The 25,582-nt window shown below is 38.1% G+C and overlaps 1 protein-coding gene across 9 annotated transcripts in view; it reads left to right on the top strand.

The window, feature by feature from the left end:
* The window catches only part of BANP (BTG3 associated nuclear protein), a 310,059-nt gene that overhangs the window by 53,182 nt on the left and 231,295 nt on the right, over positions 1–25,582 (top strand). For 8 of the 9 annotated variants that reach the window (XR_010608684.1, XM_065662282.1, XM_065662278.1 and 5 more), the window contains 2 exons: positions 1,502–1,741; positions 17,971–18,138. Coding sequence is in view for 8 of the 9 variants with exons in the window: in XM_065662282.1 (XP_065518354.1) it covers positions 1,502–1,741; positions 17,971–18,138 (408 nt within the window). In the remaining variant the exon portion in view is untranslated. The remainder of the gene's footprint in view (positions 1–1,501; positions 1,742–17,970; positions 18,139–25,582) is intronic. The other variant, XM_065662285.1, reaches the window with a different exon arrangement.

Genomic DNA, 25,582 nt, shown 5'->3' with positions numbered 1-25,582 from the left:
TTATGTTTTATTGCATACTTTTGGCTTGTACTCTGGTGAAATACCGGCTGCTTAACCTGTGCCAGTGCTTGGAAATAAAGGCGCTGCTTGCGGGAGGTCATGTTAAATGTGCAAAGGATATGCTCATCTGTCTGAACTCTGTTGCCACATTTCGTGACTAGAAGGGTTATGGAAAACAAGGATTTGTGACTCTTTATATACCATGAAACTGATACATATATACAGATAAAAATCATGTAGTTGAATTACTTTTTCGCATTTTTACCATTCTGAAGTTGTGTGAAACAACAATGAAACATGAGAAAGCTCTAGTATGAGGGGACCAAGTGACTCGTGTCAGGAAGCTTTGTTTTACTCTGCAAAGTTGAGCAAACATAGAAATCAAATCCAAATGGTCTGCGTCAGTGAGCACTGAATTAGGACTGGAATGTTGTTCTATCCAGTTCCTGTAGCATTGTCAAGATTTGTACTGGGAATTCTGTTTTTTATCTGGAGTGAGAGTCTCATCCCAGGTCCCGTGTTGCATCAGTCACTTCCATAGTGATTGGTCATCCTTACAAACTCCAGTTCTAGTTTCTGGTTAGTCTGGAAGGCACCAACTTTTGGCATTATTTGCAAGAATTGATTTCAACTGAGGGCTTAGTATTCTTCTTACAAAGAATAGTTCTTTTTCCTGCCAAACTGAGAGGCTGGGGGGACAGTGATCAAAAAAGTTATTTATATATAAATGTGTGTGTTTATGCACAAGGGAAGTTGGGGATAATTCTGCTGCTAGAAACCATGTGCTTGAATAGAAGATGCACTTGGCAGATGATTAGTGATTGATTCGTTATCTTTATGCTGGGCCTGTTCCTTGGTAAACTGGTTGTTCAGGAAATAATATAAATTACTGGCCAGTAAATTTGAAGACAGACCATAGTTTTGATCAGGATCTCTGGCTACCTTTGAATGATTGCTTGAAGCACTATTTTAAACTCGTTAAATAAGGTGCTGCTCATTATTGATTATCATTTGAATTCTTAAATTTATCATCTGGCTTAGACTCATTTTGATCTGATGCTTTTGGGGGAAAATGTAGTTCGAAGGCTAGGTTGCTGAGGTTAGCTATACTTTAAGAATATTATGGAGTTGCAGTAATCTTCATTTTTAGGGGATGACTAACTTGATGAATGAGAATGCTGTGAGTAGAGTGTGTTCTTTCAGCTGCTGGCATCTAGTAAGACACACTTTAAAATGAATATGGGAGCGAATTAGACATCTGACTAATTGCACCATGTAGGCCAGAACAACTGGCAGCAAATCTGGTCACCATTGGTGGGAATTTGAGGGTATCTGTAGCCAATCTTGTGATCCTATTAGTCATGCTAAATTTTAAAGAGGCTCATGGAGACTATGAAGAAAACTGGAATTGCTCATGGTAACTCAAGAAATGCTGACTGTAACTTGAGCTCGCCTGTTTCATTCCGTGCCACATTAGAATTTGCACAATCTCTGTTTTTAGAGGATTACCCCAATGGGACATGGCTTGGAGATGAAAATAACCCTGAGATGCGGGTGCGTTGCCCCATCACGCCTGCTGACATGCTGCACATCAGCACGAACTGCCGTACAGCTGAGAAGATGGCGTTGACTTTGCTTGATTATCTCTTCCATCGGGAAATTCAGGCCATTTCCAACCTCTCAGGCCAGGGGAAGCATGGGAAGAAGCAACTTGATCCTCTCATGATTTATGGAATTCGCTGTGAGTATGATACTGAAACCTTTGAATTTATCCTCTGTTAATGAGGCAGAAACTGTCTGCTTACAATTAAACTAAGTTATGGAAGAATGGGGTATGTATTATTGTTGTCAGACAGATGTTTTGTTAGCCTTTGTTTGTGAAGGAATCCTAATGGGCTGGTTTAATTTGTTTTGTTGTGGGTATTCATCAGAGATTCCTCAATCTTCTGATCTGAATTGGAATTTCTTTGCAACTACAAGCTGTGAGCACACCAAGTGTAGTAAAAATGGGATAAATAATACTTTCTCAGGTAATGGAACAAATAATGAAACAAATTGCACAAATTTAAATATTATTCAAGTGTCTAAAACAGTATGGGTTTGACTCTTAAGTTTTTACTTCCCATTTTTGTGTATTATTTCAGAAGACTTGCTTACACCGAGAAGAAATTTGCAATCTGTTGTAAAGCAGGGATTAAATATCATAAAGTCTCTGGATTCATAACAGAAATGCATATGATGCTAATGTTCTTTGGTCTGCGCCAATGTACATGGGGTTTTTGGTTATTAAAGCTATTAGGTATTAATGTGCAGATACTTCTTATATTGAAGATGCATTTTTTTGTCAATTTTAAAGTAATCATGTGTTTTGAGGATGGAATACAGCAGGCATAGCCGCTAGTTTTTAGTAAAAAGAAGAATCTGGACATACGCATCTTGTACATATAGAATATAGTAGCCACTAGTTTTGAGTGAAGAATCATCTGGACAGAGAGATCTTGCCTTGATACAGTGACTGCTGGTAGAGGATTACTGTGTGAATACATTGGAGACCGCCAAGTGTTCCATGTGCTATGGTGTAAATGTTTTCTGGTAAAGGAGGCAGGTGAAGGTGTCTGGCACAAGTGTTACAGCTCTCATGTGATACCTTTTCTATGCATGTAAAGTGGAAATGTATTCAAATGTTAGTATGGAATCAAGAGTCTAAAAATTGCCAGCTTCACTAACTGAACTAGTTCTTGATATACCAGTAGATCTCACTGTTAAAAGATTCTTTATAGTCGCATCTTATGTAGGTCACCAATGAATTAGTTGAGTGGGAATGATTTGTTATACTGGATTGTTTTGCATGCAATTGCCAGTTTGAAATGCTAGTTAAGGCTTAAGAACACAGCCAGAGAGAGCTTACTTTGACTGGTGTTTGAAGAATTTGATGGTTTTATGCTTCTGTTAGGGCAATGTGTTTTTTAGTTACATGGAAAAAATCAAGAATAATAGTTGATTACTGTGCTTTCTTTATACTGAACGGAACTGAGGAAATACAGTTCTATTGGCCTGATTTTGTTCCTAATAATAGAAAAAGATAGGCAAATCTAACCCCTTCAATTTGCTGCATCAGGCCAATTTTTGTCTCATTACCTGCCTGAAACACAAGACTTTAGGCATCTACTCAAACATGTTAAATGTGTATGCATAAGGGAGTTTGTGATTCAAAATAATTGTGAACTCCAAAACCTGTTTATCTATTCATACCAATATAAATGACCTTGTTCCATTGTGGTTTTTAAAACTTAGATTTTTGCTTGACAATAGTTTTTAGAAACGAGAAGAAATGAATCTTGCTCCAATGTTAAAGCAAGTTCCCCATCACTTACATCTGTGTGCACAAATCAAATAAGGGAGTTTATAACTGAGTGGGAAGAACAAGCTTTTGAAAATGTGAGTGTGGGGAAGGAATGTGCACATGTGACTGAGTGCTCAAGCTAGGGATTATGTCATTTATATGAGGCATTCTGACCATGAAGAAATGGGATTAGAGAAGTGATCCCTGCAGTTGGAAAAGGTCTGCAGTGGCAGAAATGTAACAGCAGTGGATCAGAAGCAGCAGAACTCAGAATGATGGACTGGGCACAGAAACCAGTGTCTGTATCTTTGGTGTCATAAGCACAGTTCAGAAGGTTTGGGATCCAGGTATCTGAAAAATATCTTTATTTCTTCATGTTGGCTAGTGAGTTGCTTTCTTTTGGGAGCTAGTCCTTTAAAAACCGGGGGTTGTGTATGTGTCTGGAAAAAAATACACTCTGTGTGACTCTGACCAGAATTTGCTTTTTTGGGTACCTAAATGTTAATGGTTATTGGTAATGATAAAGAAACTTGTGGCAACAAATTAAGAAAATGCATGTAAACTTGGTGATGCAGCAAATTTAATAGTAATGATATTGGTCCAGAAATGATGATTTCATGTAATAACTTAATATGTCATCGCTGCCAATAATGAAGTTGAAATGAAATTTGATTTCAGTAACCTTTTTATGAATTCATTATGATGTGAGTGAGCATATGGATGCCCAATAGCTTTTGAGGATGAGATTTTGGCCGTGTTCATTTCAATGGCAGAACTCCTCTTGAGGTCAGCTGTGCCACGATTTGATCGCTAATATTTGTCAATGAGGTACTGAGAAGAGCTCTGCCGTGCCATAGCTGCTTTGCTTTCAGCTGTTTACCAGTGAAGTGTTGTTCCATAAAATCTAACAAAACCTGGGTGCAGTGCTAGCATTGGGATGAAGTTAGGCGGTTGTCCTACCAATGTGGTTTGCTTCTGCTGGGAGCAGTAATACTTTGATGCATTATTTTAAATTTAAACAAAAAATTTAATGTCATCAGTCTCACATTTGCCAATCATAGCTAGAAAAGCTCAAGCCAACATAAAGGATTTTATTTTTCCTTTTGTTTCAAGTTTCTTAAAGTTTGTCAGTGGAAAGATTCCTTCCTTTCTTGAAAATACCAACCAAATCTGCATTTAATAGAGAGAATGTTTTGTATAATATGCAGAAAGTATTGAAAATGAAGAGATGTATGTTTATTAAAAATCTTGATATACTGAATTAGGTTTACCGCAAGAGAGATGAAAGTTTATCTTTGGAAATATAAATATTCACTTGTGGTATGAATTTGCTTGTGGCATGGCAGTGCTATTGAGGAGAGTTTTTTGGGCAAGAAACCAAAATGACTTAAACACACTATATGTCATTAAGTAGCTCATTACTTCAGCCCTACTAAAAATGTAGACATTTTCTGGTGAAATATGATATAAGAATATCCACAGTTGTAATTTTCTTTGTGCAACAGAAAATACAGGTTTAGCTCTCTTTGAGATTTTATAGCAATCTCCACCAATGAGTTTGAAAAAACAGATTTCCAAATTCAGAATTTCACATTTATAGAAACTTGATAGCACAAAGGATGATGTTGCATGTTGTCTTGGAAAAAATTGAGAGGGGATTTCTGAAGTTTGTAAAAGTATCAATAGTTCTTTTTTAAAATAATCTAAATGAAAACAAGGCAACATCAGTTAAATGAGTTAACATTTGTTTCATCCAGAATACATTGCTATTGTTTAAATAACGTGGGTAAAAAAGTATTACCTGAAAATACCGTATGCTAAAGTCTGATTTTTAGCTATACAGTAAATGATGTATATTCAAATGTTTCAAATGGCACAATGCTTTTTAAGATGCAATTAATAATGTAGAATAGAAAGAAATAGGTAATGAATGATTGGTGTTTCTGTTGTGTCATAATACTGCTCCCAGTAAAGATGGGGCCACTTTTCTATTGTACTAGTTGAAGGCGATATTAATAGACTTTGCTACAAGAGTCAAACACAGCTACATGTCTTTAGAGGGCTGCTGAAATGAAATTAAGCACTATACTGCTTTAGAAAATTCATTGACACAGTAGTGCTTGAGAAGGAGGCCACCCACATTTGTTTAATAGGAAACACATTTGACTCCTGCTTAATCGTGTAGCATATGTCAGTTAGATCAGTGCATGTATGTATGTGTATATATGTGCTCATGCACATAACCCAAATGTAATGTGGGCTGGGTTGGTTTAAACAACTTGTAACTTGTGTCACATAAAACCTGCAGATCATGGTAAAGTCACTACTGTTTCAGGTTCTCATTTGCTTGTAGTGAAGATTTTGATCTTAATAGCAATGCGGCATGAACAACAAATACACCATACTTCTGTTCCATCTTTCTCAATCGTTACCCTTTTTTAAATACTAGAGGAAAGGGAGTAAGTTACTTCTCGGAGACAAACAGCTAGCTCTACCGTTTCGCACCAGTGGATCTTGTTTTAATGACATACTGCAGACTGCTATCATTACGTAGAATGTTTTATTTAAATAAATACTACAGTTGGTGAAGGTGTACACTATAAATACAGAATGTATTTTGTATTTTCTGTTGACTTTTTTTTTCATTTTCACTTAAAAACCTTTTATTGCTGTATTTTTATAAACGATACCCGTTTTTCCTTTTATATCCTTTTCTTTCCTCATCTTTGTATGCTTTTTTGTACTCTCTATCTGTCATCCTTTTCATTTCCTGTTTATAATTATGGGCTTCATGTGTCTCATTTCTGAATATTGTACTAGTCACTAGCTATCACACTGTGTAGTGTACACACAATGGCTTAATACAGTGTTACACCCAGATGCAACAGAGATTGCTACAGGTCTTGATTAACAGTAATTGTAGACATCTATCTAGGCCTTAGATTCCATCAGGAGACTGTTGAAGAATTTTAAGAAAAATGAAATTTTTTTCAATTTGCTTTTTTGTCCTAGTATTTGCACTAGAAATTGGTGTATTTCTGTTATTTGGACTGTTGTAACTGCATTGCTAATTGTCATTTCAGTCCGTCCCTCTTGAGAGATCATGTTCTGGGTACTCTGGGGGTTTGGGGGAAGAAGAGCTGGGTTAGTGGCAGTGCTTAAGGTAGTAATTTGTTGAGGACCTTTCATGTTTTCTGCTTAACCCATGTTCCTGTTTCTTCATTATATATAACGTTAATCTTCCAAGCTGTAGTAGTCTAAAAAGTTGTGTGGTTTGTATCCGCATGGATGAGCTAATCTTGTGGTCCCTGGAAATACTTGTTGCCAACATTTTCTTCTCCTAGTAATAAATAACGCAGACTGTAGGTCTTTGGAAATAAAAACTCGCTTCAGCCTGTTCCTTTGAGGACTGCGGTGTTATCAGGCGCTGCAGTGCATTTCCCCTCAACTGCCAGATCATGGCTTAGAGGTAGGACTGACTTCAGTTCACAGTTTGAAGGGTTGAGGGTAGGCAAACAAGAACTGGCCTGGTTCTGCGGCGTCGTGCTGTGGCAGGTGGGGCAGTTGCAGCAGGTTCTCCTGAGCTGTGTGCCATTCAGAACCTCTGCTCTGAGTCGTAGCCAGTGAACCTCCTCTACCTGACAGGTTCAGATGAGTTGCATTGTGGTACGTGCTGAAGTCCGTGAGTGGTGGTTGTTGTTAGGGACAGAACTTGGGAAGAGAGGAGGGAGAGTCAGAAGCAGTGTTGAACTAGCTCATGCTCAAGAAGAGAGCTCAGCATGTCTTTAAATGGAAAGAAGTGAAAGAAAGCATTTCTGTTGTGGTTTTCTCATATTCAGAAAGCATGAGTGGGTTTTTTTCTGTGGCACCCTTGGGAAAAGCCTTGTGATGCAGCAGTGCTGCTTTTTTCAAACATGTTGTCTTCCTCAGAGTGGTGAAAGTCTGGCTTCAGTTCCAGATAGCTGCTTCTTTGTGAATCAATTAAATGCTGCCACATGGAGGGAAGTGATAACCTCTTTTGAGGCTAGGCAAGAAGATAATATGAGAACCCATTGAGTTTATCTCGGCACTGCAGTTCTCATAAATGGCATCAATGCTGGCACTTGCTTACTGACTTTATGTAAGTGCTGTAATTTAATGCTGGCTGTTGTTTTCTTCTTTCCTGCACACTTCTGTTTATTTCAATTACTGTCCTGGCCAGTTACTGTTTAGTAAGCTAGATAAAAAAAAAAAGGCAGCAATTTTGGGAAATAAAATAAATTATTGGCAATGTGTTTTCTCTCTCCTTCTCACACTTCTCTTTTTGTCCTTGCATTATACAAGTGATGAATTTAATTTTCCACTCTTGAATGTAAGCAGCTGCTTCGGCTGTCAGTTGCAACTGTGATTGCATGTAACTTGATTGTGAATGATGTGCTTTCAAGTGTTTGTGAGTTCATAGGCTCTACAGAAAGAAGAAAACTGATGCATTAGGTCACTTGGATCACCTCTTTCCAGCCAATGCACAGTTGTTCCATCCTGTCAATACTTTTCTGCTTTGGCTGGACTTACTTAAAGTATGTGCTGAAGTGCACTGGTCCTCACTTCCTGACAGGCAGCTAAAACTAGTCAGATAAGTCTGTAAGCATAAATGCCGTTATCTCAGGGACCTTAAATGTTGCTTGGGGGATGTATGATGAAAAGAGGGGTGAGTGCTGTAACTTGTAAGGACAATGTGCTCAATGGGAAAGTTACTGCTCGAAAAAGATAACTTAGTTGGACAAGTGCTGGTTTTTTTTCTAATGAAAATCAAGGGAGTCTTGTGTGGATTTCAGAAGTCATTGCATATTCATGTATTAGCAAGCCCCAAACCCTGATGTCAGCAAGAAGTATTGGACCATTTATAATCAATGTGTTGAGTGTGATGTCCAAGGTTCATCTTTATCAATACTGCAGATTCATCCAAGCTATAAAGCTGTAAGTGAAATAGAGGACTTTTTGTATCACTGTTGTACTAATTACTGTTTTCTTTGGGCTCTATACATGGAACTTCTCCAGTGTTATGACTGTCTGCAGGGTAGTTACTTCAGTGTGTACTGCTGGTGTCCCTTCAGGGCTGAATTCAGAAGATGCAGAGTGTGCTTTACTCTCACCATCTGCAGAGGAGGCTGGTGGTAACCCAGAATCACTTGGGCTCAGTTCCTGCATAAATAAAATATCCTAATGAACTTTCAATGGACTCCAGACAAGAAATATTTTCTTTACTATTGAAGGCTTATGAATGACAAAATTGAACTTTAGCTGTGTGGTTTTTAGAAGACGCGAAGAGCTTAAGAAAGTATTTGATCCCTTTTGAGAGGGATCCCTTTCTGAGAGGAAAAGCAGCTCAGCCACCAAACAGAGATTGATCGACGCAGCAATAACGTACATTCGTCTGGAAAACGCATTGTTGCATGCAAGGGGAGCTGTGATTTCACAAAATCTCATAAACGGAATTCCAGAAAGTTGCATAGCTTTTCCTTTCCTGGCTTTGAACTTTCTTCATTTCACAAGGGTTAAAGAGCGAAGCGAGGAGATGCCTCGAACTGACTGCAAGTAAAACGTAAATAAATTCCCGCAGCGTTCAGGTTTCTGTCGTGCCAGTCCTTTCCAAACCCACAAGCTCCTTCGGAAGGGGAGAAATCTTCGTTGTTGATTCATAAGTGAGTTTTTCTTGGCGGCACGTGTGGTGGCGTTTGCCATCCAGATGGGCTCCCGAGGCTCTGCGGCGAGGGCTTATGTAACGGGATGTCTCGAGAAGGGGGTGGTTAAAGCAACAACCCTCCTTTTTCCATCGGCCTTGCTGCTGGTTCTGTCAGATCGCATTGTGCTGCTCTGTAAAAGACAAACAGCTGTTTAATCAACTTCGCTGTAAGGCTGTGGCTATCAAAAATGACCTGGTGTGTGGTTATTGGCAGTGGCTCCTTAAAATCAGAAATGCTTGTTTTGATCAAGCGTTATTGCTTCCATTTAGGTGATTCCATTTGTTTTGAGTATCAGACTTTGATTTCAAACAGAAAGTTGATCCTTTGGCAATAAACACATCATATACGTAGGTATGTTTCATTCCAAAACAGATAAAACTTATGGAATTGTTTCTCCCGGTGAGTAAAAGGCATACCAGTATCTTTGCTTGCTGACTGTGATCGTAAATGAACACTCTGACATTTTGAATGTGTAGAACTAAAAGGTAAATTTAACTGAAAACCTAAGAGCATGATATACTCTAAGTGCATTTTTACTATGCAAAAATAAGGTAATAGTTACTACGTGCCCATTAGGCATTTAATTTGAAAGGAGATTGTTAGTGGCTGGGTAAGTCAAAAAAGCGTTTGGAGTCTTTAGGTCCTAATCTTCATGAAAAGCCTTTTCAGCTGAAAGTGCTTGTGCAGTCTCTATGGAATGCTGCCACTGCAATTCTTAGCAGTACAGCTATAGCTATATGAAGTATGCAATTTTGCTTTCATATGGAGACCCAAATGTTGCAGGAATAAACATATTTGGGGAGGAAATGAAACATAGATTTTTTTTTTTCAGGGGATCTTGTTTTTATAAATCTTTGGATTTATGCAGGGCATTTTTTGTAGAGTAAGCAATGTGTTTTCTTTTAAAAATGGGGGAAAAATAGAATGTCATTTGTCCAGCATCATTGTGGTGCAGTACTTCTCATGTAACCTGTGAACTGTAGCAAGCCTGTAGTAGATGACATGAAAACTTTTCTATTCTGGATTCTAAAACCTCTGATTTGGTCTAGAATTACTTTCTCATGGAGTTGATTTGATTAATTTAATAAGTTAAACAATGTTTTTGATAATTAGGCTCTAGTTATTAAACAGTTACATTTATGCAGGTGTTGATACTCTGTCACCGTCAGAGAAATGTGATCCAAAGACCCCTACAGGAACTGGTATAACACACTGTGTGGAGCTTACTTCAATTGCAGTATATAACCCGGAACATGAAAAATACTCTATTTTTGTAGTGATTAATTCAGTTGCTTCCATTTTACAGCGCATCTCTGGTTGTGCAGTCCTGCTAACCTTTTGTAGCACTTGGCGTGTGCTGCAAGAGAGCTGGATATTGAGCAAACAAGCGTACACATGCACTGATCAAAATGCTGTTGATTCTTGCCAGAATGGTAAAATTGAGGTTCCACTAGATGGCATTATTTGCATGGTTTTGGTTGTCTCTTGTCAAACCAGGTTCTGCTCTTGGTGAAATAGATAGAAATAAACTGGGTGTTTTTTGCAGCAAGGTGGTAAGGTGCGTCTGAGTGTAGGAGCTTTTCTGCTTTAGAAGAGGTTACATTGTTGGAATTAGGGGATTCTAGATACTGATTAATTTGATTTTATTTTGGTTTTAAAAGTTCTGGTAGGGTCCTGTAGACCTGCATGGGTCCTTTTAATTTGTAGAGTGAGAACATTTAAACTAATTTTTAATTTTATGTTACCTCTGGTTCTGTGATTTGTTAAAAATGAAATATTAATAAAAATTAAATATTTGGACAGAAAGCATTTAATAAAATTAGTTGTTAAATATTCTGATAATTGGAGGGTGATTATTATTTCTTTTGAGGAACAGCACATTGCCAGAATGAATTCTCAGCCAGATCTTCCTATAACCATCCAGAAAGTGTTTACTTACATAGCATTTGTTTCAAAATGCTTTAAATCTTTTAAAATAGAAGTCATTCTAGCTGTGTTTTGCAGAGAGAACGAACAGAGAAAGCGATACCTCAAGTCTTCGGGGTTGTACTGTTTTCTTATAACTCTTTTTAAAGACCCCCAACAAACAAAAAACTCTCTGGATCTTGGAGCCCATGTATTTTACCCGAAGCAGAACGACTTTTGTAACAATCCCTTGTGAAAGGTGAATATTCTCTTGGAGCAGGCCTTTGATCTGGTATGCTTGAGACAAATGTGAAAAAGAAATGTGGTTCCAGCCGTCTGTCTGCATCCATCAGATCCTCGGATGTTCAGCTTCAGCTCGACAGAGGAAGTTGTAACAACTGAAGCACTGAATAATTCACTTTTACTTTAATCTGTTGAGACACAAGCCTCTATGTACAAAGACCTTTTATGCTGCCTGGTAGATGTATAAAACAAGATCATTTCTGAACTGTTTCCTCAACACAATAGACTAATTTGACATTATTGAGGAGCACTTTCTAGCCTGGTTTGGTGTTCTGTTCATTTAGTATTGTTGTCAGCAGATTGCCTAAACAGTGTAAGATATATTAGAAAGGTGATTTTTATTCTATAGCATGCATGAGTGATAGGATGTTGCCTTAATCTACCCCGATGTTGGGAAATTCATAGTAGTCATAGTTTGGGACAGTTAGTGTCTCGGTGGTAATTCTAAGACTGGTGTTACTGGGATTGTGGGGTTTGGGAATGGGATGCTATAGGCTGCTGTCACTTCAGTCTGCAGAAATTTGTCTGCAGTCTCTCTTCTATTCCAGTTATCTTGTGAAAGGTATAAAAATACAGTGTTTAGAGTTTGGTTCCTTAAAGTGCTGACGAGTATTAATAAAACACCCACATCGTATGTTATCTGGAGCAGGGGAAATTATGCAATATGAACAATCCACTCCTGGGCAAAACATTTTTTAGTGTCCCTAAAGTTAGTCTTTATTCCCTAAATCATCTAATTGCAGGCTCACACTTCGGACTACAGGCTTTATGGATGTTTGTCACATATGGAGGGTTTCCTCCAACACGTTTAGCTTTTTCAGTTGTGTTCTTAATGGTATTTCTGAATTTACTTACTCTCTTCTAATGACAGACTTAATTTTTGTAGTGTAGGTATACAGTTCCTAGGTATTTGTTGTAAAGCAGTTCTAAAATGAGCTATTGTATTTTGTCATAAAGTTACATAAGTAAGACTCCTCATGACCTCTAGTATACAGTTGAATTCTTTCTATCCAAGTAGAAAGGGATTTGATTAACATGGAATTTTGAGGTTTATGTATTATTATAAATTAATTGAAGAGTATAATAATCTGTTTTCTGTGGAATCTTATTTGCAGAAACCCTCTTCAACCATCAGTCCTTTGCCTATAGAAACAGGGCATTTCTTTTCTTCAAAATCTTGACAATTTAAAATTTCCTAAAAAAAAAAAAAAAAAAAAAATAGGACTGTGAACATTTTCTAGTGTTTGATTTTTCTGTTTGGCTGTTTAAAATATTCTGGTTTCCAACACAGGTTTAGTAAACCCTTCTTTAGGTATGTATGGTAGAATAGGATTTCAGTTGTATTTGAGGCTGTTCATCAGTACCCCCTGACTACGTTTGTACTATAGCATGTGCACACTCCAGTCCCCAGTAGTCTATAAATTTATAGCTGCTTGAAAGGTATGAATATACTAGTTAAACAAAGGAACTGTAGAAATAAAATGGAAAACAGAGTAATTGCTTGGTAGCTGAATTTTTCTTCCCTCCTCCCTCCCAGATGTTTGTAACATCTCCCCCCCCATCTCTGTTTGGATGCTGTTTAGCCTGTGGATGAGAACAATGTTATGGAAAGTAGTTATCTGGTGACATGATTGATGTTTATAGGCATGTGATGTTCAAGAAGCTGCCAAGGTTCTGCCAAACCACCAGCTATAAGGGGCAAGTTTTACTTGTCTGAGGACGATGTTGCCCTTCCCTTCCTGCATCCTTTTGTCCAACCCTGAAACACTTTGGAGTTGTGGAGGGGGAAACTGCCTCCCAGCTGTGGAGCTTATCCCCTTCCCCAGCTGTCAAATGAGTAAACAATTACTGTTAAAAATTGTTTCAATATGCTCAATGCATGAGCGTAATTATGTTTGAAGAATTGAAGCCTGAAGGCGCAAGATGTAACTTCAGAGGTGCTTAATTTTTTCCTCCGCTGTTCCAATGTTTAGTACAGCAGATTTTGTTGTCATATGCTATTCGTTTAATAAGAAGAACTCCAAATGTATGACCCTTATGTGAAAAAATGTGTTTTGTTAGCCAAACCCCCAAATAATCGCCCCTCTTCATGATTCTGTGCAGGCACAATCTGAAGCCCTTGTTTTTCGTATTATCCATCATATTCTTGTCAATTAAAAGAAAAGATTCTGTTCATCAGCATAATCACTTGAATTTGGGGTAGGACATCCTTTTCCTTTTCATGTATATTTAAAAAATTATGTTGAATTTGGAAATGGAAGGAACAGTTTACCAAATCTGTTTGGATTACATGTTTAATGTAAATATGTATTTTATGCATGTGGTAATTAGATTTTTCTGGCGGTAACACTTTCCCTAACATTCCAAAATGTAACAGCAACAGAAGCAAAGTCGGTTCCATCTCAGCATAAAGGGCAGCAAAGGAACTTTGCCAAGTCTGCGAACATAATGATTTACCTTTAAATTTTCTAAGGAAATCTGGTGTTCATGAAGAATGTTGGGAAGCAGCAGAACCTAGCAGTGCCCGAGTGCAAGCTATTGACATACTTTGTTTTTTAGGAGGCTGATTTTGAATGCAGTATCAAGCTGGAATATTTCATGTCTGGTTTTGATCTCACAAATGTCTTCTCTTCCTCTTAAATTTGTTCTTAATTAAATTTCTTTACAATTTAATGTTTTATGTGGATTGCTTCGTCTGCTGACTGACTTCTGACCTTTAAGAAAGTGTGGATTACTTTCTCAGGAATGTTGTTTTTACAGGGTTTTTTTTCCCTAATTAGCCCTGTTTGTTAAACAAACCCAACCCTTTTTCCCTTTATTTTATACAGTAGATGCTCCGAAAGTTTGGAAGTATGGAATTCAGGCATCGTTGCTGTGATGATCTTTGTGTTTGTACCAGATTGTCTTCACTGCATTTCCAAGCTTTATTTTGCGTTGAACCATAGAAAGATTTATTTTGCGGTACACAAGAAGCGTTCTAAAACTTGGTGTGTCAGTCCTGTTATAGTTTCATAGGAGCTTTGTCAAGAATGTACTGTGTTTCTAATACAGGATGCGGAAAGGAGAACTTAGTGTGATGCACCTGCACCTGATGCACATACGTGTTCCTCCTAAGCTTTTGCTTGATGGGATTTGAACGTTCTGGCTTGTGAACCAAAGTGATTTCCCCTCCCCGTGTTTCAGAATAGTCTGTGTCTTTGGGAATTCTTTGTGCAGACCTTTTGTCTCCCAGGCTGGTGCTAGTATGTATCTGGTCTATAGAAAGTACTCAAGCACTTGCAATTTATTAACTAACTGGACTATTTTTAAGTTTCTGGTATGTTTTCATAAAGCTTTGTTTAGGAAGTGAGGTTTCCAAAGCAAGCAAACTTTGGACCCTCAGTGTTTAAAAACAAGCACATCCTTTGTATTGAATGTTACTGCAACCATCCATTGTCCTAAATAAAAAGACCGCTAAAAACACGGTCAGGCATCCTTAGATGATCTAAAACCTTTACTTCTCTTTTCTTGTATAAGTGCCTCTGTCTTCCAAAATACTGTTGTCTTTTTGCCAAAGTGCTGAATTATATTGCCAAATGTATTTTTTATGTGTTTCATCAGGGTTATGTGCCTTATAGATACTGTGCTGCTTACAAATTACAGTGCTTCATGCTGTTTTTGACTAGCAAATGTTCCGAAAAAAGTCAAATCCCTTCTCACAGAAGAATTTCTGTCTTTTTTAATATGGAGTTCCCCAAGTTAAAATGCCTCATTTGCAGAATCTTGCTTTATTGCTGCCTTTCTGACTTTGCTTGGTGTTTGACATACTCGGAATGAGACAGCTGACTGCTCTCCTGCGTGTGATCATTTATGGATAGAGAACAGAAAGTCAGCGTGCTCCAGTTTTCAAATATTGTTTGCACATGTTTTGGGGATGTATCTCTACTACAGGTAAATCCTGTTTCTGATGTTATGGTGAACTTTTATCTACCTAAAAAAATACTGCGCTGTCGTTAGCATTAGGTTTTTCTTCAGTCATCGGTGGACTGTTACGAAATGTGGTTTCTAAAGACCTGTTTGAAGAATAATGTTTTAGATTGTAATACCAACTGAATAGATTCGTACATCTGAAATTCATTTAACCTTTATATCAAATACCTTTGTACTTAAAGGCCGGTTTTTCATGCCCGATTTGCACATGCAATTACTGTGACTGAGTGGGCAGTTATGGTAAAAATCTGTGGAAACAGCAGGCCTTTCGTCTAGACCAGCTTTACACCTTCGACCACCATAACAGCGAAGTAAGAATTTCATGAATAAGGGAAAAGAAATAAGCACACCTGGCTTTGAAGATCTGTGCCTGATGTGTTCAGTCTCTCTAGCCCAAAGTCTTCTTGTCTGACTCTACCCTGTTTAGCTCGTTACTGATTTTCCCATGCTTTCCTCTATAGTCATGTTTTTTCCATGAAGGTAGTGGTGTCTCTGTCCAGTATTTCATGGCCATTGCTTATCACATTGATTAAATGATAGCTTTTGTAAAGTAGAAGTTCTTTTCCTGCCTTCCCTCAAGAGAGCAGTTTCTGGGATGTTTAATGTCACAATTCTGGCATTCATCATCTTTCTCAAGCACTTGTCCTACACGGCTTGGGTCTCCTTGTGTGCACAGGTCACTGCACCTGAGGTGTCTTTTCCCAGCTAATTCACGTTTCTCTTGTTTTCTCTTTGAATTAAGTAGTAGTTCAGATTCCTAGCTAGGCTGCTTTTCTGAGAGTTCTCTCTCACCTACAGTTCACGTCTCCAAACAGAGCAACATACGATGTGAAAGTCATTGGAACGTATTTATGAATGAAATATGGACACTTTTTCAAAGTCACCACAGAGCATGTGACTGTTTTGTGTAGGACTACAGAAGAACTTTTGTACGCACTGACAGCTGAAATTGTATAAAGAGTTAAAGCACAACTATTTTTATTGGACAGTTCTACAGACATTTATAAATGTGTTTCTCTGTGTAGTGCGTATTAGTAATAGATTACACTGAGAAATGTGGTCTCGGTATTTGCAATACAGAATGTGCTTTCCTTTTGCTGACACCTATGGAAAGGGAACTTGCACAGCAGCAGATAATTTCAGCAGATTTTCCTCCTTTACTACTCCCACTGCCTTTTTGGACACATTATGTCGGGGTTGTAAAGCAGTCTCTTAAGTAACATGCTTGCTGTTGCTTGCCAGTGAGAAATCTCGGGGCCTTTAAAGTGCTTTTGAATTAGGTTTTGGATACCAGTGTTTTCCTCCTGTATGTTCTTTACTTGATTTCAAACTGCTTTTTGAACAGAGTATAGAAAAAATTATCTGGAGCGTCAGAAAATAAATGTGTTTAAAAAATTGTGATGACATAGGAGATAAAGTAGTGTGCTTGACTGTGTTAGATCAGTAACCTGCGTATTGCCATTTCTGAGGACTCTGGGCTCGTTTGTAATACAAAGGAAGTACAAAGCTCTTTGTGTGAACGTGGAATTTTGCAGCTGTAGGCTCCAAATAATTTGTCTTGATACCAAAAGGAATATGCGAATCTTAAAGAGATCTTTCAAGCATAGTCAAGTTGAGTAAAAGCATTTATTACAGCTTTGGAATGTTTAACTGCAGTATTGCACATCTAAGTTGGGAAAGTCTATAAGTACTGAAGTTTTAGGGAATGTTATAAATGTCCACATAGTTCTGTTTTAATTCCTGGGGTTTGAACCTTTGGGTTTGCTTTTTCAAGTGTGGGGGTTTTTTTCTTTTTTTGCAGCCACGTGGATTATAGATTTCTCTTAACATACAGGCAAATGCTCTCAACTGTTGATGCTTTATGCAAAATCTAAACCACTTGGAAGCTTACAATGAAATAGTAAAAGTATGTAGCAATATGAGAAGGAACCTTGAAACAGCTGACAATGCACAACGCTTCCTTCCCAGTTATAAAGCCTTTTGTCCAGATGTTGAAACAAGTATTTCTTGTCATACCTGAAATAGTCTTTTTCCTCCCTCTTTTTCTTGGGCTTCCTTTTCGGGTGCACATGATAATGAACCTGGTTTGAGTTGGCAGCAGGACTCAATCTGTATGAGCTTGGTTTCAAAATACTCAGCTCAACTCATGAGCGAACGTTGTATTTGTTTAACAGTTTGGCAACTTAGCACCAAAGACTGGAAAGTGTGTAATGTGGCTCTTTAAATGACTTAATAGTAGTGGTAACATTTTGAGAGGATTCTAATTTTGTATTGCATTTTTATTGGATTCCGATGAATTTTGAACTGAGCTTTAAAAGAGGGTTTGCCCTTTTTTTTTTTAATAGGGAGGTTTATATGGCTTCCTACTTACCAGATGTATTCACACTGTGGGGCACTACCAGTGAGAAAGAAATCTTTCTAGATTTGGCTTTGAAGTAGTGGATCCTTCTGTTGGTTAGTGTTGCACAGCTTTAATGTAATAGTGCAGTTTCCATGGGTAGAAGTGTAGATTAGGAAATTTCTAATATTCTGATATTTAAAAATACGTCACTGTGGTTATTTAATTTTGTGAATAGTTGTTGAAACCACATCACTATGGCTTTGGCTTTTTTCATAATGTCATTGTATTCCTGCAGTGTGAAGCATGAGGTGTGACACTGCGTTTTCTGGGAAAAAAGCCCAGGTTTATACTGATTTTCAGCTCTTTATGTTTTTCTCTAATTACAGGTCACCTATTTTACAAATTTGGGATCACAGAATCTGACTGGTACAGAATCAAGCAAAGCATAGACTCCAAATGCCGAACAGCTTGGAGGAGGAAACAGCGGGGGCAGAGTCTTGCTGTGAAAAGCTTTTCAAGGCGAACACCTTCATCATCGTCTTACAGTGGTTCAGGTAAAAAAAACAGACAACTCTCTCCTTAACCCACAGTAACCAAACCAACCCCAACAGGAACTGAAACTTATAGCAATAATGCCGTTTGCTTTTCAATATACCTGAAAGTTACCTTGATCTTAATTATATTTACATCAGGTGTGTGTAGTATCTACAAATGTGGATATTTTTGCATAACAAAGGTAAATAGAGAAACCCATGTTTCTCACAATTGAAGTTTCAGAGTTGATTTTATATTCTTGCGTTTTTGTTTTAGAAGTACCATTTATCACTGGTGAAGAAGCCTCTCTGTTACAGTGTGTGTATATCTACAGTGTTTCTCAAGGAGTGTATCTACCTACCCATTCATAGTTAAATCATCATGGGCCTCCAACAGAAGCCAAGCACCTCCTGGGGTGGCTGGCTTCCACCAGCCTTGTGGTGCTTGTACCAGAGTAGATTCCTGGTAGGATGACCTTCTAATCCTGTTTCATCTACAAATTGCAGTCACGCTCTTGGTCGCAGTGCATTAAACATCCTAGGAATGAAGAGAGATGTGTATATGTGTGTGTGTTCACAAGGAGAAGAAAAGGGAGTCTATCTCTAGAACAGTAGTAAATTATGGATTTGCCAGAAATGAGTGTAGGACATTCCAGAGTGAAGAGAGATTGGCTTTGTGGGTTTGTACATTATCTGAATGCCTGCCTTCACTGGGATGCTTAAGAACATGCATCTCCATGTGTTAACTGAAGTACACGCAGCTTTATGCTATGGTATGGGTTCTTTGTTTTTTTTTACCATGGTAATTTTTTTTAGTAGAGGGTCAAAATGTTTCTGCGCTGATATTCAAGAGGAGTTAAGTGAGTAAATCTTTCTTGGTGTGTTCGCACCATTTAGTAGGACGTGCTAAATTTTGTTCCTGAAGTGTTTTCCTCTGAAGAATTTAAATATGTTGTAGGTGATTTTATATTTCCATATAGGTATGTAGACATGAATAATAATAACAAATGAAAAATACTGGCCTAAGAAGTGTTCTCATAGGACGTTTCTGGCTCATGCTTTTAATATAAAGCAGTGTTATGGGACACTTGTACGTCATATATTAAAAACAGTGTTTTGGAAGTGAGCCCAAAGAAAAGGAAGTAAGTTTATTTGCCTGCATAAAATTTTTGGTTGCATGTTAACACTAACCACTGTATCTCATGCAAAGAATGCCAAAATCTGCTTTCAATGGAAAATTTTATGTGCTGGAACTAGGGATCATATCCAAAATTCTCAAATTAAAGCAACTAATCAACGTAATGATAACCATAAGCCATATACATTAATGGGATTTTTATTTTCAGTCTCTAAGCAATCAGTATTTTAGAATAAAAATGCAGTAGTAAGTGAATATTACGGGCCTGTGCTCATTAGTCTATACTCCTTGACTGTTGTTAAGATCTGTTATTAAAGAATATTAATCTTTAATCTCCTGGTTTAGAGATTTGGGGCGACCTGTGTAGCGATGTAAAGCATTACTCAGGCTCAGTGGATTCTTGTTTTCTGAAGGCTGTGAGATAATAGTTTTGGTGGTTTTTTTGTTGTTGTTAAGCCGAAAACTCAGAGTTTCCCCCCACCCAGTTGCGCTAAGCTGATTTGTGAACAAGTTGTTCCATGGGTACATGGACACCTGAATTAACTCCTGGGATTTCAGTAGTGTGCTGTCTAGGCAGGTGGGAGTCACAGGTATGGACGCTCATGGGCTGGTTCTGCAAGAGACACCTTGGTGTTTTGGGTTGTGTGCCCAGGCTCACTCATTCACCCGGAGTTGAGCTGGCTGCTTGTGGTACACCAACATCCAGGATTTTCCCAGGAGTTTTTAGGCCGCCTGTGTGTCCCCTAATAGCAAAGAAGTGGCTGCATGTCCTTATAAAGATGTCTTTGGTCCAGAAGATGATGAAGTTCAGCTGAGACATCTTGGCACGTCATTGGCAGGACTGTATGGACTGAGCAGCCAAGAGTAGAGTACCGGCAATAACATTAACAGCTGCCTCTGGTAACGGTATGTGAAAATGTTCCCATGGATCCAGAGTCTTTTGTTAATTTTCTTTAAAATACTGCTCTTACTCAGAATGTCATTGGCATCATTTTCTGGGAGGCCATAGAGATGTTAGATGAATTCACCACTGCATTCATACCCGTGACAGACCACTTTTCTAGACTCAGGTGTTCCTTTGCAAAACTAATTCACATTCCCAAATCAGGCGGGAATGGTATTTCACCTGAAGAAAGAAGAGGGGTATGAGGAAAAACAGGAAGGTGGGTTGAGAGGCTAAGTAAGTGGATAGGGAAAAGAAAGAGAAGATGCAAGGTAAAAAAAAGTAGATTCACAGATGTTTAAAAGGTAACTTCTGCATGACAGGGCTGTAATTCCACTGCTCTTTTCAGGTAACTTCGTGAGCTGCTCAGACTTTGCCTTTGTGGCTTCACATCCCTGGAACCCCTCAGTGGAATTACAGCATCATAATTCACAGGCATCTGTTCCTTATTATACACACTGTACACTGGATATAGCAGAATTCCTGCTGCCAGCTAGCAAGAAAGAGAAGTAATATTTCACAGCTCTGAAGCAAAGGAGGTCTGTATTTCACAGTTATGACAACATAGCTGTCAAATATGGCTTTTTAAAGTGTTATGTATGAACCCAGACAGTTTTTATGGTAGCATTTGTTTCGGGGGCAATTTAAGGTGAGCCTTTAACAGTCTGAAATACAGCTACTTGAGAAACTGTCTTTCCCATTATTGTTAGTTATAGTTATTAAGATCAGCTTCTAGGTGCTTTATGTCAGGTCTCCACCCCACTGTGGTTGCTGCTTTCTGCAGAAGAATACCTGTTTGGTTTCACTGAGTAGTATGTTACTCCATGTCAATACATGTATTACAGCTATTTGTGTGGTTTATCTGTTGGGTGGAGTGTAGTAGGTGCTTCACGCAAAAGATATAATGAAGAAAAAAGTCTGTTAGAAGATGTGAATTGCCACTGTGTTGTGTCTACACTGTGAAGGATGCTGGGATATGCCATGTAGTATCTTGCACAATGTCTGCTGAGCTGTTCTGAAAAGCTTCGGCTCCACTCACTCAGTGGAAGACTGGCTTCTGTTCAAAGAAGCTGTAGTGATTTAGTTGGATCAGGAAATGTAGTGAAGGGTGTTCTGTGTCTGGTCAAGCTAGGTTGCTGGGCATCTTAAGGTAAGGGTGTCATCATGTTCTCTGGTAGTTTAGATATGCCGGTGTTGTTGCACAAGTTCAGTAAGAAAGTGCTTTTATTTCACCTCTTGTGAGTGAGCATTTCAGATGATGCCGCTTGGGGGGAAGATTTGCACACGGTCTCCCTTCTTTTACTGGGTTAAATATGATAAACATAAGTTATCTGCAGAAGTACTTAAACCTATTGTTCTTAGCTAAATTATGATCGTTTCCTAGGGAAGGGTTAAGATTTACCCTGGAAGATATTCCCATAGTCTTCAGAGAGCACTTCTCAAGATGCACTGTTGCCATCAACAACAGATGCCTTAAGTAGACGCATAGTATCACAGTGTCTGCTGTGCAGCTGAGCTATTCTGAAAGCATCATTAAGAGGTTTAAATCTGATTTCAATGTCCTAAGTGTGAATGAACTAACACCACGTTCCCTGTTTGAAGTTTTTCCAGAGTTTGGTAAGGTTTTTCCACTTCTGAACTTGTGATTGTAGTACTTAATATCAAAATTATGACCAAGAAGTGCAACAGAAAAAAAAGGCTGAAATCCAAAAATGTCACATTTGGTTGGCTTGAAATAATATTTTTCATCAGTTACCTCTAGGGGCTGATAATAGCAGTATAACTTTCTGTATGTCTTAGCATAATAATACATAAGAATACAGCAGAAGGTTTATTGGTGCTTTCCGTCAAGTGTTGCAAAGGATCAGCTGTTCCACAGTTTTGTGACTTTTGAGTTACTGCATGCACAATAAATAAGTCTGCGCTATTTACATTTAAAGAGGATTGCTATTCTTGAGCTTCATTCTTATGTACTCGTTGGACAAGTCAAAGGCTTTTTCTGCTTGTTGTGCATTAAAGTTTATGTAGCACGTGGCTTTGATTTGAGTTGTGCTGCTGAAAGTGATAACAGATTTCTTCTCTGCTCTTTTTATCACATGGAAAAATTAGCTACACAGATGATGTAGAAAAGTAGAAGATTGAGGCCATAGTCCTTACGTAGTCTTACAAGCATTTGGCCTTGTAATTCTATGATAGTGTTCAAGTGTTAAGAGCTCAAGAGGAGTGGATCTGCAGACGAAAACATGTCTCAGGAAGCCAGTAGGAGAATATGAATGAATGCCTGTTCTCAGTCCTTTGCCCCCAACGATATTGATTGAGATTGTTCTATGCTTCATTGACTGTGAAGCTTTACAGTGGCCACAAGATTTATGGGTTGCATAAAGTTGTAGCAGCAGACTGTTATATTTAGGCAGAACTTGGGTTTTGTTATTTTATCTGGCTTTTCTGCTTGAAGCTGTTGCCTTTCATTGGAATCGAGGTATTAATTGCACTGGTTTGCTCTGCTCTTCTCAGTGCCAACACTTTGGTCCTTAATGAATGTGTATTTTTCTCTTCTTTTTTTCTGAGTTGTACACATGGCTGCCATGATAATTTAGTGAGGTACTTGTTTTATAAATGTTAGCAGTCTATGGAGGGAAGGCACTAGGAAATGAGGTTTTTGGGAGGAGGATTAATTGAAGAGTGCCTTCTCCCTTTCTTTTAATGTCTCTTCAGATTGCTAAAGCTGTTATCACCGTTTTACATGTTGGAATTTTTAATTAGTTCTATGACTTTGGGATTTGTATGTAGAAGTGCTCAGCCTATGCTGAGATGTCACATACAAAAATGCATGTGCAGCCAAATCTTCAAAGCTGTTCTGCAGAATCGGAGGCATTTAGCACTGGGTGAGTGACGTAGAGGTAATGGTTTACAGCATACAGTTTTATTTCCAGTAATTGTTCAGTAATGGTGTTTTCTCTGCTTTTTGTTTGAGGACTGCTTTGCTACCTCAGGCTATTAACCTTTCCTTACAAGGAAAACACATCTGCAAGAAGCAGAAGTGTGAGGCTGGGAGGCCTATACACCAGGAAAATGGGTGTGAATAACAACACATAAGGAGAATAAGCCTGAATCCCTCTGCTATGGAATTTGTACCTCCTACATTTCCTTCCAAAATGCGAAGCCAGATGCTCTGCTGATAACTGTGAAGTAGAATAGGAAAGAATCAGAAAACACTGAAGGTTTTGCTTTTGAAGTGAGAAATTTTAAAACTGGTCTTAGTTGAGAATTAAACACACACCTTCTTGAAACGGTTGCAAATGATATTTGTCTGGCAAATCTCATCTTGCTCAGCAGTGTCTGCAGAACATCAGCATTGAGAGATATAACAGAAGTAACTACTTCAGCAGGGGTGATTTTGCCAACTGTTGAACATTCATCTGAGAAGGCAAATTCAGGCTAAATTTACAGCTCATAAGCACACGCAGTAAACAAGTAGGAAAAATGTAATAGGTCTAATTTCAATTTGCAAGGAAGGAATGTTTCAGTCAGGTTTTTTTTCACCCCTGTATCACAGCTTAATCACCTGTGGAATAGTCAGTGCAGCGTCTTCCATTCCATGGGTAGCTCCCAGGCTATTCCATGTAGCGGAGGTTGCTTTGGGAACACCATGGAAAACATACTTAGTACTATCACTGCCTAAGCTGTTTGTTCATGTGTAAGTACCCCTTTGTAACCAATGCAGTGGAAAATTTCAAAGCAGGAGTTCAGCTGTGTAGCTTCTTGGTGCCAGGGATTCTCAAATATATCAAAGTTGCAAATGTGAGGCTAGATAGTTTACATGATAGTGATTTATAACTGTTGACACATCCTCCATTCAAGCCGTGTGCTATTCATGTTTGTGTTTGTTTTTAATGGGGAATGTTTAAAAACGGATAAATAATTACTTTTGTCTGGTCAGAGATTTAGAGAGGAAAAACAATACTTATAAAGGATGTTTTATTTTTAGACACTGTTGAATCCTCTCTCTTCTTTCTTCCTAAGAAGAAAAAAGCCCTCAGCAAAATCCAACAAAAAAAAAAAAAAAAGAAAGAAAACCCAACTGTGGTTATTGCAGTGAAGCCAAACTGAAATCTATTTATAAGTGGCCATGTGAGATGTACAGTATGACTGCATTCAGTCTGCATCTGCTGTTCCTACCTCTGCTAAGTATAGTAATTTCTGGCATCTCTGAAGCAAAAGATGGGTTATAAATAAAGGCTTTTGGCCTTTATGGTTAAAAATGTATTCCAATATGTGCATACAATATATATGTAAATACATATCTGCTGCAGCTCTTATTTCTTTGATACTGTTTTATTGCATAACTTAAATCAGAAAAGAAATACTCATTGTAAATGAATCTTCGTGTTTTCTCAGAAGTACAGCACTGCAGTTTGTGTAATGGTAAGTGTAAACTACAGGAAGAGTACTGGTAGAAAGTTCTATAAGGGAAACACATTTTTACTTGCTTGTGTCCCAGGTCCAGTTTTGCTTTTTGTGAATATTTACATTTATGCTCTGTGTTTGAGTGTATGAAGTTTACTTGTACGTATTGAAATGAAGGATTATGTACTTGGATGGTGGTTTGACCAGTGTTGAGTTGTAACACAGCTCAGATGCTGAATTATGTCTTGGGGGACTGGACAGCATGATGGAAAGACAAAATCACAACAAATGGAGCAGTGGTAGCTTGTAAGAAGCAAGATAAGTAACAGTGGGTTTGCTTAGCTAGTTAGCATCCAAAAATGCTAGTATTAAAAAATACAGAAAATTAATTGCATAAAATATTATTAGGACTGAAGAAATGGAAATGAGAGGAAAAATGAAAGATAACAAGGCTTAGATAAATGATATTTTTGGAGTATCTGTTGCTTTCAGTGGCCACGGCAAAGCCACTGCCAATGGAAAGCATTATTTAGTATCAGAATTGGAAAAAATCGCACTATTATTTGGTTGATGGTGCAGTTTTTCCTGCTAGTTACGTGACTTTTCTGACAACTGTGATTTGTTAATCCCATCTGGAATTCTATACAGCAAACTTCTGTTGACAACAGTGCAGGAAATACTGGAGTAGCACTATAAGCAGCAGGACTATATTTAAGAAATTATAAATGTTCTTCAGTTACCTCCTAATCAAATGTAAAGAATTACAGATGGATGCCCAAAAGAGAGCAAACCCATATACTCGTTAATGTTTTGCTCAATTACTGCAAAAGTGTTCTGGTTGTAGTTATGTGTTTGCAGATTAACATCCATTAGAGCTGTCTAGTGGAACTGTTAAGCGACTAAACTTTCAACAAGTAAGTAAATACCAGCTTGGTGGTTTTGAGTTAGTTTCCAGTCCCCATGTTTAGACATAAAAC

Source organism: Lathamus discolor, chromosome Z, assembly GCF_037157495.1.
Source record: "Lathamus discolor isolate bLatDis1 chromosome Z, bLatDis1.hap1, whole genome shotgun sequence".
NCBI lineage: Eukaryota > Metazoa > Chordata > Aves > Psittaciformes > Psittacidae > Lathamus > Lathamus discolor.
This window is presented reverse-complemented; position numbering and strand designations above follow the sequence as displayed.